This window comes from Opisthocomus hoazin, chromosome 15, assembly GCF_030867145.1.
Source record: "Opisthocomus hoazin isolate bOpiHoa1 chromosome 15, bOpiHoa1.hap1, whole genome shotgun sequence".
NCBI lineage: Eukaryota > Metazoa > Chordata > Aves > Opisthocomiformes > Opisthocomidae > Opisthocomus > Opisthocomus hoazin.
In genome coordinates, this window is record NC_134428.1 from 25,045,118 (window position 1) to 25,062,643 (window position 17,526).

The 17,526-nt window shown below is 63.8% G+C and overlaps 1 protein-coding gene across 1 annotated transcript in view; it reads left to right on the forward strand.

Annotated features, from left to right (window-relative positions):
* Positions 1 to 17,526, forward strand: part of NHERF2 (NHERF family PDZ scaffold protein 2) — a 43,602-nt gene that overhangs the window by 18,091 nt on the left and 7,985 nt on the right. Inside the window, exons 3-4 of the mRNA XM_075436098.1 lie at positions 13,631 to 13,807; positions 17,015 to 17,168. Of these exons, the coding sequence (XP_075292213.1) occupies positions 13,631 to 13,807; positions 17,015 to 17,168 (331 nt within the window). The remainder of the gene's footprint in view (positions 1 to 13,630; positions 13,808 to 17,014; positions 17,169 to 17,526) is intronic.

Sequence of the window (17,526 nt, forward strand, 5' to 3'; positions counted from 1 at the left end):
TGTGGGACGTGGGGTCTGGTCTGTGGGACATGGGGTCTGGTCCCTGGTCTGTGGGACGTGGGGTCTGGTCCCTGGTCTGTGGGACGCGGGGTCTGGTCCCTGGGCCGTGGGTTGCAGTGGGCAGGCAGCAGCTGTGGGACATGGGGTTTGGTTCCCTAGTCCGTGGGATGTGGGGTTTGGTTCCGTGGGACGTGGGGTCTGGTCCCTGGTCCGTGGGGTCTGGTCCCTGGTCCGTGGGGTCTGGTTCCGTGGGACGTGGGGTTTGGTTCCGTGGGACGTGGGGTTTGGTTCCGTGGGACGTGGGGTCTGGTCTGTGGGACGTGGGGTCTGGTCCCTGGGCCGTGGGACGTGGGGTCTGGTCCCTGGGCCGTGGGTTGCAGTGGGCAGGCAGCAGCTGTGGGACATGGGGTTTGGATCCCTGGGACATGGGGTTTGGTTCCGTGGGACGTGGGGTCTGGTCCCTGGTCCGTGGGGTCTGGTTCCATGGGATGTGGGGTTTGGTTCCCTGGTCCGTGGGACGTGGGGTCTGGTCTGTGGGACGTGGGGTCTGGTCCGTGGGACGCGGGGTCTGGTCCGTGGGACGTGGGGTCTGGTCCCTGGGCCGTGGGTTGCAGTGGGCAGGCAGCAGCTGTGGGACATGGGGTGTGGTTCCCTGGGACGTGGGGGTTTGGTTCCCTGGGATGTGGGACGTGGGGTTTGGTTCTGTGGGACGTGGGGTCTGGTCTCTGGTCTGTGGGGTTTGGTTCTGTGGGACATGGGGTTTGGTTCCGTGGGACGTGGGGTCTGGTCCCTGGTCCGTGGGATCTGGTCCCTGGTCCGTGGGGTTTGGTCCTGTGGGACATGGGGTTTGGTTCCCTGCTCCGTGGGACGTGGGGTTTGGTTCCGTGGGACGTGGGGTCTGGTCTCTGGTCTGTGGGACGTGGGGTCTGGTCTGTGGGCTGTTATGGTGTCCCCCAGCCCTGGCGCGGGTGCTGCAGCTTGGCCCTGCAGCCCACAGGGTGCAAGCCAAGCAGTGAAGACCCTTGAGCAACCTCAAACCCTTGAGAAAAGATCTGTCCCTGGGTGTGCGGCTGGGAGATCCCTGCCTGTAACTGGGAGGTGGTGGCACGTACGGGTTTCTCTGGGGAGGGAGCGGCGATCGCAGTGCCTGCTGAGAGCCCCCACCATCTCGAGGAGGGTTTCCCTCCACACTGGTGATGCCAAACTGGTTGCTGTGGGAGCGCAGAGCTGGTATGACTGGATTCCTGCTAATGACCCAGGGTTATTAAATGCAGCGACCGGGGCCAGCGTTAAGGAATGATTTGGTGATTGCTCAAGGCTTGGCCTCGGCGAGCAGCTGGGGAGTCCAAAGGGCAGGCAGATACGGCGTGGTCAGCGGTTTTATGGTGTGGGGTCTGCTTTGGGACCAGCCCTGGGCAGGGGGCTCCGTTTGGGACCCGTCGCCTCGGAGCGGGGCTGAGGGTGTCAAGACGTGCCACCGTGGGTGACAGTTCCGCCTCCGGTGCGGGGTGCTGCAGTGCGGGGCACGTCTGTCCCCTGTGATCGGGGAAGCTCGTTCCCAGCATCTCCCGCTGCCTTCCCATCACCCGGGGGGGTTCGTGGGAAGGACTTTTCCCCCGGTTCCAGCAGCCTGAGCCGTGGTTTGAGCCCTGCGCAGCGCAGCCGATGCTCCTCGCCTCCTTTCCCTCCCACTGGCCAGAAAACAGATCTCTGGATCCAGAACGGAGATCCACTGCCTCTCCTCTTGGACAAATCCCAGCCTGCCAGGACCCACGCTGCTGCCCCGCGTTGTCGAGCCCGCCGGTATCCTGGCTGCACGTTCCCTTGGCAGAGGGTGCTGGAAAAGTTCTTTCTCTTGAAGAAAACACATGCACGTGGCGGCTTCGGGCTGCTCCGTCCTCCCTCCCCGTCTCTCCGCGGGCCGAGCCAGCTGCTCCGCGCTCCCAGCCAAGGCTCTGCTGCTGCTCCTGGCTCCGGCCCTGCCCGGGGGAGAGCGTGGGTGCCTGCGCTGCCGGGGTCTGCTCAAACGCCAGCAAATGGGGGGGGGGAAAAAAGCTGCTGCTTGTGGCTGAGAAATTCCCCAGCTGTGGGGTTGCCGAGGGAGAGCTTGGCCGCAGGCATCGCTGCTGGGGGGATCGGACGGACCCCACGGAGCCGGCGTGGGCTGGCGTCCCCGCACCAGCCAGCCGCCCTCTCGGGGACCCTCGCCCGGGGTTGTCCCCACCGGGGACGCGTGGTCCTTAGCAGGACACGGCCCTGGCTTCAGCCCCTCTGCTGAGAGGCCCCTTTGTCCTTGGGGATTTCTGTAAAGCCGGAGCTGCGGCACAATGCTGGGGATTTCAGAGAGGGGCAAATCCAGGCTTAGCCCCTCGCCTTAGGGCGTCAGTGCCTGATGAGGTCTCGGGCTCTTATTTCTTTGGCAGCAAATTGCTGATGTGAGGCCGTGAGAGAAATGCTTTTCCCATCACCCGGCTCCAGTGCGGGGTGCCCGGGGCTGCGGGAGCTGTGCCCCGTGGGGCAGCCCAGCCTGGCCGGCACTGTCACCGCGGGCTGGAGGTCAGGCGTCCTCCCCACCCTGCACATCCTTCCTGCTCTGGGTTCCTCCTGCCCGGCGGTTTCTCGGGATAATGACCTGCTGTGGGGTCTGGGGCCGTGGCCGAGGTCCGGCTCTGCGGCGGGGTCCGGCACAGCCACCCCGCTCCCCACAGGGTTTGCATCCCAGAGCGCCTGGAAGGGACCAGGTTGGGGTGCAGGGGTTCGGGGGAGACCTGGACACTTTGGTGGGTGGCTCAGGGAGGGCGCGGACCTCTTCTTCACGTCGCCCTGGGGTGCCAGGGACAGTGAAGGACCGTGTTGCTTTTTTTCTAATTGCTTTTGCGTTGCCCTGGAAGGGGCTGCTGGGTGCTGCGGGTCACCAGTGACGAGCCACGCCGTCCCCTCCGCTGTGTCATGAACCCGAGGAAGAACTTCTTCCCTCTGAGGGTGCCGGAGCCCTGGCCCAGGCTGCCCAGGGAGGCTGTGGAGTCTCCTTCTCTGGAGATATTCCAGCCCCCCTGGACGCGGTGCTGTGCAGCCTGCTCTGGGTGACCCTGCTTGGGCAGGGGGTTGGGCTGGGTGACCCACAGAGGGCCCTGCCAACCCCTGCCATGCTGGGATTCTGGGATTGCTGTGGGCGCTGCCGCAGTCCCCGCTCGTCCCTGGGAGCGCCCAGACCTCTCTCCCGGCTGTTGCGACGTGGAGGCAGCGGCCGCTGCGGCGCAGGAGATGCCGTGGAGCAGTGAGCTTTGACAGCGAGCGTCGGTCGGGCTGTCGGGTCCGTACTGGCAGAAGGAAGCGAGGTTTTTCCCTTTTGGCGGCTGCTGTCTGAGCTGCAACACCTCCCCGGCTGCGGGGCGGGCGGTAATTGTGGTTGTGGCCGGATGAAAATGGAAGCAGGGTGTTTACTGAGCTGGTCCTGCCCGAGGATTTATTCCTGGCCTGGCTGGTGGAAAACCTCGGAATCACCCCGGAGGTGCTGGGGGGGTCTCGCCGGTTGGGTGCTGGAACTGCCCCCATCCTCCCCAGATCTGGCTGCGGGCGGGCGCAGCCCAGCCCTGCGAGGAAGAGGATGGTCTGCTCATGTGTTGGTGGGCTGGCGTCTCCCACCAGCCGCCGCTCCCCTTCCCCCGCCGTTATTTATAGCGTTTCGCCAACATCTGGAGCTTGAGCCCATTCGGCGCTGGGGGACGGAGCTGGGCGAAACGTGTGTGGCCAGGGGGGGAGGGGGCCCCCCGAGCCCTTCCCGGCAGCGTGCGGGGGGCCGCAGCGTCCCACCGTGGGGCTGAGGACCATTCCGGAGCTTGGGAAGCCCCAGGAGCATCCTCACTCCGCTTTTCGCAGCGGTGGGGATGGTGGGAGAGCGGCCGCTGCCCCGCAGCGCAGACCGGGGGGGGCTCTGCCTCCGCTTTCTGCGGAGAGGGACCTGGGTGTCCTGGTGGATGACAGGTTAACCATGAGCCAGCAGCGTGCCCTGGCTGCCAAGAAAGCCAGTGGGATCCTGGGGTGCATCAAGAAGAGTGTGGCCAGCAGGGCGAGGGAGGTTCTCCTTCCCCTCTACACTGCCCTGGTGAGGCCTCATCTGGAGTACTGTGTCCAGTTCTGGGCTCCCCAGTTCAAGAAAGATGAAGAGCTACTGGAGAGAGTCCAGCGGAGGGCTACGAGGATGAGGAGGGGACTGGAGCATCTCCCCTACGAGGAGAGGTTGAGGGAACTGGGCTTGTTCAGCCTGAAGAAGAGAAGGCTGAGAGGGGACCTTAGAAATGCCTACAAATATCTGCAGGGTGGGTGTCAGGAGGATGGGGCCAAGCTCTTTTCAGTGGTGCCCAGTGACAGGACAAGGGGCAATGGGCACAAACTGAGGCACAGGAAGTTCCGTCTGAAGATGAGGAAGAACTTCTTCCCTCTGAGGGTGACGGAGCCCTGGAACAGGCTGCCCAGGGAGGTTGTGGAGTCTCCTTCTCTGGAGATATTCCAGCCCCCCCTGGACAAGGTCCTGTGCAGCCTGCTGTAGGTGACCCTGCTTCGGCAGGGGGGTTGGACTAGATGACCCACAGAGGTCCCTTCCAACCCCTACTATTCTGTGATTCTGTGGGTTTTGAGTCTCCTTTGACATTTGCCATCAGCAGTCAGCCCTGTCCCCCCCCTCCGTAGTGTCACGGTGGTCCCGCTGGATGCAGGGCTACAATAGTCCCCTTTCTGGTGCTGTTTTAATGGGAAAATGAGAGCCGTTCCCGGGGGAAGGGGAAGGCAAACCAGCCCGGCTGCGGCGAGCACTGGATCCCTGGCCCGGCAGCGGATGAGGCCGCCATCCTGCTCCCGGCCATGGCACCAGCCCAGCGCCTCGCCGGCTCTCCTGGCGAGCCGGGCTGTGGGCACTGCCAGCAGCCACGGCTCCCGTGTCCCCCGGCTTTCCTCCTCTCCGCAGCGTGGGAGACAGCGGCTTCTCACGTCGGGGGCGTGAGGACCCCCCGTCCCCTTCCCGGATCAGGGCGAGAAGCATCTGCTTCAAGTTAAGCGCATCCCTAAATCTGAGCGAAGGCAGCCGCCTTTCAGCTTCCAGCATAATTGTAGTAATAATAATGGCAATTAAAGCTCGCCCGCGGCGCAGCTCGGCTCCCGGTGTAACCGTGACCGCCGAGGGAGGGTGCCCGTGTCGGGGCGGGTGTCAATGGGCCCCTTGTTCTGGCGGTGCTGCGGCCCCGGGCCCCCTTCCTGCGTGGGTTTCTCCCCCCTGCTCGGCTCCTTCCCGGCTCCCGGCATCGCCCCTCGCTGCTCTGCCTGCCGCTGGGGGGGTTTCTGGTCAGGGTCCGGCGCTGACGCCCTGCTCCGTAACCCGCAAAGGTGGCCATGTGTCCGTCCCTCGGCGCGTCCGTCCCTCGGCGCGTCCGTCCCTCGGCGCGTCCGTCCCTTGGCGTGTCCATCCCTTGGTGTGTCCATCCCTTGGTGTGTCCGTCCCTTGGCGCATCCCTTGGTGCATCCATCCCTTGGCGTGTCCGTCCCTCAGCACATCCCTTGGTGCATCCATCCCTTGGTGCATCCGTTCCTCAGCATGTCCGTCCCTCGGCGCCTATGTCCCTTGGTGTGTCCATCCCTTGGTGCGTCCGTCCCTTGGCATGTCTGTCCCTCGGTGCATCCCTTGGTGTGTCCATCCCTTGGTGCGTCCATCCCTTGGCGTGTCCGTCCCTTGGTGCGTCCATCCCTCGGCATGTCTGTCTCTTGGCGCATCCCTTGGTGTGTCCATCCCTTGGTGCGTCCATCCCTTGGCGTGTCCGTCCCTTGGTGCGTCCATCCCTTGGCTTGTCCGTCCCTTGGTGCGTCCATCCCTTGGCGTGTCCGTCCCTCAGCGCATCCCTTGGTGCATCCGTCCCTTGGTGCATCCGTCCCTCAGCACGTCCGTCCCTCGGCGCCTATGTCCCTTGGCATGTCCATCCCTTGGTGCATCCATCCCTTGGCATGTCCATCCCTTGGCGTGTCCGTCCCTCGGCGCGTCCGTCCCTCAGCACGTCCGTCCCTCGGCACGTATGTCCCTTGGCGTGTCCATCCCTTGGCGTGTCCGTCCCTTGGCGTGTCCGTCCCTTGGCGTGTCCATCCCTCGGCGTGTCCGTCCCTCGGCGTGTCCGTCCCTCGGCGTGTCCGTCCCTTGGCGTGTCCATCCCTTGGTGCGTCCGTCCCTTGGTGCATCCGTCCCTTAGTGCATCCGTCCCTTGGCGTGTCCATCCCTTGGTGTGTCCGTCCCTTGGTGTGTCCATCCCTTGGCACATCCCTTGGCGCTTGCTGCCGGCGGCGGCGAAGCCACGGTGCAGGGGATGGAGCGGTCCCAGCTGGAGGTGAGGCAGCGGGGATGGATGCTGAGGCCCTGAGCCGCGTCCCTCGTCCCCCCAGGACATCTCGGCGTCCTGAGAGATGGGAGCCTGGTGTCCCCCAGCCCCGGCGGGCTCTGCTGCCGGAGGTTTGCTTTGCAGGGAGCGGGCGAGCAGAGGAGCCATTTTCTGACCGAAACCACACGCGAAAGGAGAGGAAACGCCACGGGAGAGGACTTAAAAGAAAATATGTTAACAATGTAAATTAGGCCAGAGCGCTGCTGCCTGTGTTTTCTCCAGCTCGGCCGAGCAGAGGCGGAAAGGCTTGACGCGTCGCGGGGCGAGCCGGAGCCTGGAGCGCGTCCAGGTGCTGCAGTTCCGAACCGCGGCCGTTGCAGCCTGTTCAGCTGCCCCAGCAAACAGCAAAGCCCGCCGGGATGGGGCTGGTGGGTGCGAGTGCTGCGGGGCGGGGTGGTCCCGGGCAGGGCTGAGCCGATTAGGTGGCGAGCCCTGATGTCCGGTGATGACGCGCGGCGACGCAGCCGAGGTGGCTGTCACGCCTGCGGCGGACGAGCTCGGCTCCCTTCGAGCGCATCCCCGCGCCGGGGAGGGCGAGCGGGGCCGAAGCTGCTGCTCCCGTCGCGGTGCTGCCGTGGGGCACTGCCTGCTTCCCGGCGGTGCTGAGCATCCCCTCCGCCTTGGGGGGGGTCCAGGGGGTGAACCCCTTTGCTGAGGGGCACGGCAGCGTCGTGGCTTCGGCGCATCGGTCTGCAGGAGCCGCTCTGCCCGCAGCGTGCCGATGGTACCGACCTGGCTGTGGCCACTAGATTAGCTCTGTGTCTGTGTGTGTGTGTGTGCTCAGTCTTCCTCCTCCTCCTCCTCCTCCTCCTCCTCCTCCTCCTCTCCTGGAGGAGCCGGGTGTCCACGCTGGCACCGGGGTGTTATTCCTGGAATGGACCCCTAAAGCCTGACTTCTCAAGGCGTTTCAGCCAGCCGAGGAGCTGCGGGGCAGAGGGGCTGGAGATGGTCCTGGGACCTGGCCACCGCCGGCTTGGAGCATCCCGGCTGCGGGGGGACCCTCGGCCGGTCCCACCGTGTTGGGCTTCGCTGCCGGCAAGTTCACGTCGTGCAGCCGGCAGCGTCCGTGTTCCTGCTCAAAACCTGGGGCAGCGGCGATGGCGAGGGGGTCTCTGATGCTGGTGACCTGGTGGCATTGAGCTGGGGGTGCCGGAGCCAGGGAGGGGCTTCTCAAGGGATGGGGGGGGTTTGCTTGGCCGGCGGAGCGTGGGGGGCTGCGCTGGTGCCCCTCAAAATCTGGGAGGTGAGTTTGGTCAGGTAACGGGGAAGACCAAAGCGCCGGTTGGTTTGGTGCTTCTGCGAGTGGGTTCTGCTTGCCTGGAGGTTGGCACCTGCTCATTAATCACATGGAAACACCTCGTTAACCAGAGCTGGTGACATTGGTGATGCGGACGGTGTGGTGGAGGGTGCCTGTCCCATCCCGGTGTACGGAATGGGAATGGTCCCGGTCGCTGCAGGGGTGGCACAAAGCCTGTGCTGGGGCGTCCCGGCGAGCTGGGGGGTGGCCCTGGGGGACCCCGGCGAGCTGGGGGTGGCTCCTGGGGACCCCGGCGAGCTGGGGGGTGGCCCTGGGGGATCCCGGTGAGCTGGGGGGTGGCCCCGGGGAATCCCGGCGAGCTGAGGGGTGGCCCTGGGGCACCCTGGTGAGCTGGGGGGTGGCCCCTGGGGGACCCTGGCGAGCTGCGGGGTGGCCCTGGGGGACCCCGGCGAGCTGGGGGGTGGCCCCTGGGGACCCTGGTGAGCTGGGGGGTGGCCCCGGGGGACCCCGGCGAGCTGGGAGATGGCCCCGGGGGACCCCGGTGAGCTGGGGGGTGGCCCCAGGGGATCCCGGTGAGCTGGGGGGTGGCCCTGGGGCACCCTGGTGAGCTGGGGGGTGGCCCCTGGGGGACCCTGGCGAGCTGCGGGGTGGCCCTGGGGGACCCCTGCGAGCTGGGGGGTGGCCCCTGGGGACCCTGGTGAGCTGGGGGGTGGCCCCGGGGGATCCCGGTGAGCTGGGGGGTGGCCCCGGGGGATCTCGGTGAGCTGGGGGGTGGCCCCGGGGGACCCCGGTGAGCTGGGGGGTGGCCCTGGGGCACCCCGGTGAGCTGGGGGGTGGCCCTGGGGCACCCTGGTGAGCTGGGGGGTGGCCCCTGGGGGACCCGGGCAAGCTGCGGGGTGGCCCTGGGGGACCCCAGCGAGCTGGGGGGTGGCCCTGGGGGATCCCAGTGAGCTGAGGGGTGGCCCCGGGGGACCCCGGCTCCCAGCAGCAGCACTGGAAACTTTTAAGGGGAAAAAAAGAAATCGGATGCTGCGAGAGTTGCAGTGAGATTGTGAGAGCTGGCAACACCCAACCAGTTGTTTCTTTTTTTTGATTTTATTGAAGGGGTTTCATTGTTATTTAATGTCTTGTTTGTGCATTTGAAAATGGACCAGCTCGAACAGCGTTTCCGAAACCTTTTTCCTTCTGAAATGGCGACAGGTTCTGGGGCAGCAGCGCCGGGGCCGGGGTGGCGATGCGGCTGGTGGTCCGAGCAGCGTTCGCCCGCACACGCGTCCCTGCCGACGGGTGCAGGCGGTGATGGTGGCAGGTGGAGCGTGCCGTGCCGTGGCGTGGCGTGGCGTCTTGATCCAGCTTATGAACTCACCGGCCACTGGCAGTATCGGGATGCCTAGAAAAAAAATAATGGCTACATCTTGCAAATTTTTTTGGCATGCAAATAGGCAAAACACGCAGTGAATTTTTATTGCTTTCTAGTATATGCGTGAATCCAACTTACCCAGACTGGCTTTCCTGTTCTTGGCGTGGGCAAGGGCAGCGAAGCCTCCTCCAGAGCCCCCGTTTCTGCCGGGGCGAGTGCCGGGGGTTTCTGGGGAGCCCAGGGAACGTGGCACCGTTACAGGGAGCGCCGCGTCGCAGGGCTTGGCTTTCACAGAGGCCAAGTCCCCCGGGAGCTGAGGGAGTGTCCTCCCAGAACACAAACGCTGGCACCGGTCGGGAAGGAAATAAAGAACAGAGCTGGCAGGAGACGCGGCAGCTCCGTGTGAGCGGAGCGCGTGAGAGCGAAGAGTCCGAGCGGGTGCTCGGGGCTGGGTGACGCGAGGGGAGCGTCGGTGGGCGCTTAATCCCAGGGAGGGGCTTTGTGGACCTGAGAGCTGTTTCTTCCGGCGGCCGAGGATTTTGTTTAGTCGGGAGGTTTAAGACCCTGGCGAAAGCCCCGGATCATCTCTGCGGGAGGATAAGCAGTTTTGCCCGAGGATTTCTGCTCGGAACAGATGTTGAATTGCTGTAGGTGACCCTGCTTCGGCAGGAGGGTTGGACTAGATGACCCACAGAGGTCCCTTCCAACCCCTACTATTCTCTGATTCTGTGATTCTGTGAATTAGGGTTGTTTTTTTTTTGTCTTAAACAAAGATCCTGAATTCATTTCAGTTAAGGACCTTGAATTCAAGATTTTGCGGTGAAAGCAGAGCGAGCCCGCTTCGGACGTGGCACCGGTTACCGCCCTCGCAGCCAAAGGGACCCTGCAGACCACGCTTTCCCCTGCGTGGTTTATTTATCGGGTGGTTTGATGGCACCGGTGATGCCGGGGGCTCCCCCGAGGGCGGAGGGACTGGGGATCCCCGCGCTGGGACAGGCAGCCACGCTGCGCCCTTCTGGGGTGACTTTCTCCGTGCTTTCACCCTGCTGCCGGAGCTCTGACCCCGTGAAAATGGAGCGGGAGGAAAATGGTTGAGAAAGGCCCTTTTTAAGGCTGAAGAGGGGATCCCAGCCGCGTTCTCCTCCGCTTGCGAGGCGTTCCCCCGTTTCCCAGCCGCGGAGCCCCGTGCGTCCTCCACGGCCGCGCGGGTCCGACCCTCTTCGGCCGCTTGAATCATTTCCTGTTTTCTTCGGTTTTTGGAGAACTCCGAGGCGAGCCGGCAGCGTTTGCAGACGGGGTGAGCTGACCGCGCCGGGGCCATGGGAAAAACGCAGCGAGGGAGAGGCCGCACGCGCGGGGTCGTGGCCGGCCCCGGCTTTTGCGTTGGCAGCCCCACCTGGTTTGGCCGGAGCTGAGCTTTATCGATCAGTGGGTGTTGCACTGATGATTTCCTTTTTTTTTTCCTTTTTAAGATCTGATCTGCCATTCAGCGTGACCTGGACAGGCTGGAGAGCTGGGCAGAGAGGAACCTGATGAGGTTCAACAAGGGCAAGGGCAGAGTCCTGCACCTGGGGAGGAACAACCTCATGCACCAGTACAAGCTGGGGTGGACCTGCTGGAGAGCAGCTCTGTGGAGAGGGACCTGGGTGTCCTGGTGGATGACAGGGTGACCATGAGCCAGCAGCGTGCCCTGGGTGCCAAGAAAGCCAATGGGATCCTGGGGTGCATCAAGAAGAGTGTGGCCAGCAGGACGAGGGAGGTTCTCCTTCTCCTCTACACTGCCCTGGTGAGGCCTCATCTGGAGTACTGTGTCCAGTTCTGGGCTCCCCAGTTCAAGAAAGATGAGGAGCTACTGGAGAGAGTCCAGCGGAGGGCTATGAGGATGGTGAGGGGACTGGAGCATCTCCCCTACAAGGAGAGGTTGAGGGAACTGGGCTTGTTCAGCCTGAAGAAGAGAAGGCTGAGAGGGGACCTTAGAAATGCCTACAAATATCTGCAGGGTGGGGGTCAGGAGGATGGGGCCAAGCTCTTTGCAGTGGTGCCCAGTGACAGGACAAGGGGCAATGGGCACAAACTGAAGCAGAGGAAGCTCCAGCTGAAGATGAGGAAGAACTTCTTCCCTCTGAGGGTGACGGAGCCCTGGCCCAGGCTGCCCAGGGAGGCTGTGGAGTCTCCTTCTCTGGAGATATTCCAGCCCCGCCTGGACGCGGTGCTGTGCAGCCTGCTGTGGGTGACCCTGCTTGGGCAGGGGCTTGGGCTGGGTGACCCACAGAGGTCCCTGCCAACCCCTACTATTCTGTGATATTCTGTGATATTCTGATATTCTGTGCATGGAGGTGTCGATGCTAAGAGCATCGCCCTGGGCATGTGCCCGAGGATCTTTCTTCCTCCAAAACTTGTCCTGGTGGCATCCCCGCGCCCCACAAGGCTTCCCTTGCAGCTCCCTCTGTGCTTTTTTATGAAAAATTGTGTTGCCAAGTTCATTTTTGTAAATGTTCCCGTATGGTTTGCAGCTGCCGACGGTGGCTCTCGTTTGTGAGCGCTTTTCGAGGGATTTGGTGCTCCGGCCCCGAGCGGTCGGGGTGGCCGAGGTGTCCCTCCTGCGCGGCGTCGTGGGCAGCTCCGAGCTGGCTGGTCATCTCCTGTCCCCGCTTCTTCCTGGTGCTGGGATTGAGCTGGTCAAGCTGGTCCTGAGTCCTGACCCACCTCTGTCCCCACACGGCACTGCAGCCGCGGGCGAAGTCACAGAGTCACAGAGTGTTTGGGGTTGGCAGGGCCCTCTGTGGGTCCCCCAGCCCAACCCCCTGCCCAAGCAGGGTCACCCAGAGCAGGCTGCACAGCACCGCGGCCAGGGGGGCTGGAATATCTCCAGAGAAGGAGACTCCACAGCCTCCCTGGGCAGCCTGGGCCAGGGCTCCGGCACCCTCAGAGGGAAGAAGTTCTTCCTCGGGTTCAGCTGGAGCTTCCTCTGCTCCAGTTTGTGCCCGTTGCCCCTTGTCCTGTAGCTGGGCACCACTGGAAAGAGTCTGGCCCCGTCCTCCTGACCCCCACCCTGCAGATATTTGTAGGCATTTCTAAGGTCCCCTCTCAGCCTTCTCTTCTCCAGGCTGAACAAGCCCAGCTCCCTCAGCCTCTCCTCAGAGGAGAGATGCTCCAGTCCCCTCCTCATCCTCACAGCCCTCCGCTGGACTCTCTCCAGTAGCTCCTCACCTTTCTTGAACTGGGGAGCCCAGCACTGGACACAGCACTGCAGATGGGGCCTCCCCAGGGCAGAGCAGAGGGGGAGGAGAACCTCCCTCGCCCTGCTGCCCACACTCCTCTTGATGCACCCCAGGGTCCCATCGGCCTTCTTGGCAGCCAGGGCACGCTGCTGGCTCATGGTCAAAATGAGCCAAGTGATGGCCAGGCCGGGTCTCCTGGGCATCGGCCATGGGTGCCCTCGGCCCCCGCAGCCCCTCCTGGAGAGGAAGCAACTTCTGAGCAGCGTTGAGGGTGTTCCGGAGAAACGACCCCGAGGTGCTGCGAGAGCCGGGAGCTGCCGGGACGGGCAGTCCCAGCACAACGCCGGCACGGCGTGCGGGAGCCGCGGACGAGGGGGCACCGCTCTGGGCACGCGGCGGGAGCGGAGGGGCTGCGGGTTGTGGCGTTTCACCGGTGCCTTTTGGCGAAGGCAGGAACGTGGCGGAAATTGCTGCGTGGGTTTTTGGTTTGAAAGGGAGAGGCTGGAAGAGATTTCACTGTGAATGCGAGCTGAAAAAAATAAGGTCTGTTAGCAGGAGGGGAGCAGCGTTTCTTTTCATGAAAGACTAAAACTCTGCGGCGGGGGGGGTTGCTTTAAGCCACAGATGGGAACGCGGATCCCCGACGCGGTGCTGTGCCGTGGGCTGGGAAGGGGCCGTGCGGGGGCCGGTGGGGAGAGCAGCGTCCGAGGGAACGCGGTGGGTCCTGCAGACCTGGAGGAAAGCTCCTCCGGCCGCCCCGAGGAGCCGTAAAGAGTTTTCTGTGGGATGGGGGCAAGGTGCTGAACTCCTCCTGTACGTCCGTCCGTCCATGTGCTCCTCCTGTGCGTCCGTCTGTCCGTGCTGCGGGGAGCCGTCGGGCATGGGGTCCATCACCCCGACCCCAGAGCCCCTCCGCAGGGAGGTGATCCTGCCCACAGGCCATGCCGGTGTCACCGAGGGCACGGCACTGCCTTAAATAAATAACTAAGGTTAATCCAGTGTCCTGGTGAGCCTGGGTGCTTCACCGGGGCTCTCGGGTTTGGTTCCTCCCTGCCCGGGGTTGTGGGGCTTGGCCGCTGCCGGGGGGGTCTCGGTGTACGGGTGGACTTTATCTGGGCTGCTTCTGGAGAAGGAAATGCATTTTTTGTTTTGTTTTAATTTTTCTGGAGTGGTTTCGGACAATTGATTTTCTAAAATAGATTCAATGAGAGGAAGCTCATTTGTTCAGCTGTCCCCGTTGAGGGGAGCGGGAGGACGGGGTGCAGATACGATGCTTCCTCGGTAGCTTTATTTACAATTGCATCTGCCTTAGAGCAAAACCAAACCTAAAAATTAAATATTTTTGTCTCCCCCCAACCCCTTCTCCATTCCTCAGGATTTGAACGGTCAGAAGGAGCTGTGCCCCCGTCTCTGCCACCTGAAGAAAGGCCCCAGTGGCTACGGCTTCAACCTGCACAGCGAGAAGTCCCGGCCGGGGCAGTTCATCCGCTCGGTCGACCCCGACTCGCCGGCCTCCAGAGCGGGGCTGCGGCCCCAGGACCGGCTGGTGGAGGTAACGGCGCGGGGGGCTCAGCACCCCCCTCCCGGGGAGCCGTCGGGGTTCCCTCGGCACGTGCAGCACGGGGATGTTCAATCCTGCCCAGCCTGGCGGGAGCAGCCGGGTCCTGTCCCCATCTCGGGGCTGGGAAGGGACAGCAGAAGCGATGGGACCCTCGGGGGGCCTGAAGCCAGCCCCCATCCCTCGAGCGTTTCCGTCAGGTGCCCCCTGCACCCCTCCGTGGCACAGAGCCGTGAGACCCCGCGGCTCTGCCGTCCTTCGGCAGCTCTTGCCGAGGGAGCACGTTGGGGTGGCAAAATCCAGGTGCTGCGGGCTCGGCTGGCACAGGGGAGGGTGGCACGGGCGAGCTGCGGCCCCTGCGCCCGTCCGGGTGGCTCAGGGCTGGCAGTGGGACCCTGCGCCCAGCTGGGGCACTGGGTGGGTGCCCATCTCCCCCCCTGCCACCCCGCAGCACGGCAAGCCCCGGGCTCGGTGGCATTGCCCGATGCTGCTCGGTGCTGGAGCTGGCAGGGATGCGGGGAGGCGTGGGGGGGCATTTGGAAGAGGAGGGGAAAAAAGCTTTGCAGAGATTTTTAAGACACGAAATGGTGAAAGATGGGGCGAAACCGCTCGTGGAAGCAGCTTCCCGGTCGCGGGGTGCTGGACAACACAGGTTTTGATGGGGCTGGGAAGCATCTTGGGTGTTCCCTGGGGAATGAGGGTTCCCCACGCAGAGCTGGCAGAGCTTGGGCCGCGCGCGGCCGGAGGGACGGGCAGGGCTGGGTCCGGCAGCCCTCACCCCTTCTGCGCTGCGGGAGCACCTGGGTGTCCCCACGGACCCCCAACCCTCCCACGGAGACCGAGCCGTGGCCCTGGCTGCCAGCTCCGAGGGGGAAAGGGGCTTCCACTGCTGGAAGACAACACTCCGGGGGGATTCTGAGGGTGAAAGCGCTCGCCTGCTTCCTAGCCCTTCTTCAGAGCTGCCGCCTCTTCCCCGGCACCTGAAAGTTTAATGGCGGGAGCAGCGTGGGGCCGGGAGCGGGGTGCTGGCGGCCGCAGCTCCCGGCAGCGCGGTGTCGCGGCGAGGCGTTGTGTTATTTATTTATCGGCGCTTGGCGGAGAGCCTGGCGGAGCACAAAGCGGCGAGGGGTGAGCCGGCCAGCTCGGAAACCCAATCCCCTCCGTGGCTGCTCTGTGGGGCTTTGATAAATATTTGATGCTTCTCCCCCCTCCTCTCGCCAAGTCCTGCTGCCCTGGGGGTGCTGGGGAGAGGGGGGGAGCAGCCCAGGGCGTGAATCGGGGTGACCTGGACTGCCCCGAGGATGCTGCTGAGGATGGAGCAGGATTACAAGGCGGCAGCTGAGGTTGCTGGAGAGATGCAAAGCTTGGGGGGGGGGTTCCCTTTCCACCCCAGCCCTTGCAGCCGTATCCTGGCCCTCAGGACCTGCTGCTGCCCCAGGTTTGCATTCAGGCATCCGAAACATGAAGGGGAACCCAAAGCCAGAATCACAGAATCCCAGCATGTTGGGGGTTGGCAGGGACCTCTGTGGGTCCCCCAGCCCAACCCCCTGCCCAAGCAGGGTCACCCAGAGCAGGCTGTAGAGGACCTTGTCCATTCAGGTCTGGAATATCTGCAGAGAAGGAGACTCCACAGCCTCCCTGGGCAGCCTGGGCCAGGGCTCCGGCACCCTCAGAGGGAAGAAGTTCTTCCTCGGGTTCAGCTGGAGCTTCCTCTGCTTCAGTTTGTGCCCGTTGCCCCTTGTCCTGTCGCTGGGCACCGCTGAACAGAGTCTGGCCCCGTCCTCCTGACCCCCACCCTGCAGATATTTCGAGGCATTTCTAAGGTCCCCTCTCAGCCTTCTCTTCTCCAGGCTGAAAAATGACTCTTTCATTTCTTTCAGAAAGCTGTAGTAGCAGAGTAGTATTTTTAAGAGGAGGTTACTCCGTTCCCGGGGGTCTCTGCACCACCAGAACTCTCCCCACCCTCCATCCAAGCCGAATCAGCGCCGCGCTCTGCCGTCCCGCGGGCTGGGACCTTCGGATGCCAAGGGCAGGACGGGTGGCGACGGGTGGGTCGAGCTTTGCCGGAGACGGGCGGGAGCACTGGAAGGAATTTTATTGCAGAAAAGCGGGTCCGGCGGCGAGGGGACGAAGGGCGACTCGTTCCCCACCCGAACAACGCCTGGAAATCACCACTGTCCCCTCGCTGCGGGGACCAGTCGGGAGTGGGGGACCACGTTCCCCGTGGCAACGCAGGGAAGGGAGGAGTGGATCCATGCAGCAGGCGCGGGGGCACACGGGGAATCCGTGGTTTTCCATCGTGGAGGGATGAGCGACGGCGCGGTGATGCCGCGGCCGCCTGGCACGCCGGTGGCACCCAGCCCGCTGCCCGCGCTCGCGGTTGCACCCCGTGGGCAGCACTTGGGGTGCATCCAGGGTGAAGGCTGGGTCTGGAATGGTTAAGGAGGGGAGTCGGAGCGCTGCGGCGGGCGAGGTGAGGGCAGAGCCTGGGGGCTGCGGCCCCGACACGCGCCCGGGCTGTGGGCACAGGCAGAGGTGTGCAGCAACGCGAAGGATGCTCTGGTGCTGGGGGGTGGCAGGAGGCTGTGGCTGGCGTGAGAGGGGGGAGGAAGAAGCCTGTAGCCTTCCCGTCATCCCAGCGGAAATTAAAAAAGGAAAATCCCATCCCGTAGGGGATGAGGAGGTCGCTCTGGGGGTCTGTGAGCTGGGAGCAGCAGCTCCGCTGCGGGAGGCGCAGACTTGGGTCTACGAGGATGAGGAGGAGACTGGAGCATCTCTGCTACGAGGAGAGGCTGAGGGAGCTGGGCTTGTTCAGTCTGGAGAAGAGAAGGCTGAGAGGGGACCTTAGAAATGCCCATAAATATCTGCAGGGTGGGGGTCAGGAGGACAGGGCCAGACTCTGTTCAGTGGTGCCCAGCGACAGGACAAGGGGCACCGGGCACAAACTGAAGCAGAGGAAGCTCCAGCTGAACCCGAGGAAGAACTTCTTCCCTCTGAGGGTGACGGAGCCCTGGCCCAGGCTGCCCAGGGAGGCTGTGGAGTCTCCTTCTCTGGAGATATTCCAGCCCCGCCTGGCCGCGGTGCTGTGCAGCCTGCTGTGGGTGACCCTGCTTGGGCAGGGGGCTGGGTTGGGGGACCCCAGAGGTCCCTTCCAACCCCAGCCATTCTGTGATTCTGGGTTCTGATGCTGTGGCTTTGCAGGTGAACGGGATCAACGTGGAAGGGCTGCGGCACGCGGAGGTGGTGTCCCACATCAAGTCCAGGGAGAACGAAGCCAGGCTGCTGGTGGTGGACCCCGAAACAGACGATTACTTCAAGAAGCTGGGGGTGACCCCCACGGAGGAGCACGCCAAAGGTGAGACCTCGCTCTCCCGGGGGGACGCGGCGCCGTTCCCGTGACTCACCGTGCCCTGGGTGGGATTTCAGAAGGGAGGGAGAGTCGTGTTTCCCTGCTGCCTCATCCCTCCGTAGTTTCCTGAGCACCACCCAGCTATTTATAAATAGTGAGAATGCTTCCTAATCCAGCCAAAAACGATTTGTTATTTTTACATGATGAATAATCAACTTGGGAACTTGCTGCCTTGAAGGCAGAGCGTGGTGGGATTCGGGGGGACATGGGTGCTGGGTGGGAGGGAGGTGGTGGAGTCACCATCCCTGGAGGTGTTCAAAGAACACATAGATGTGGCACTTCAGGACATGGTTAAGTAGGCATG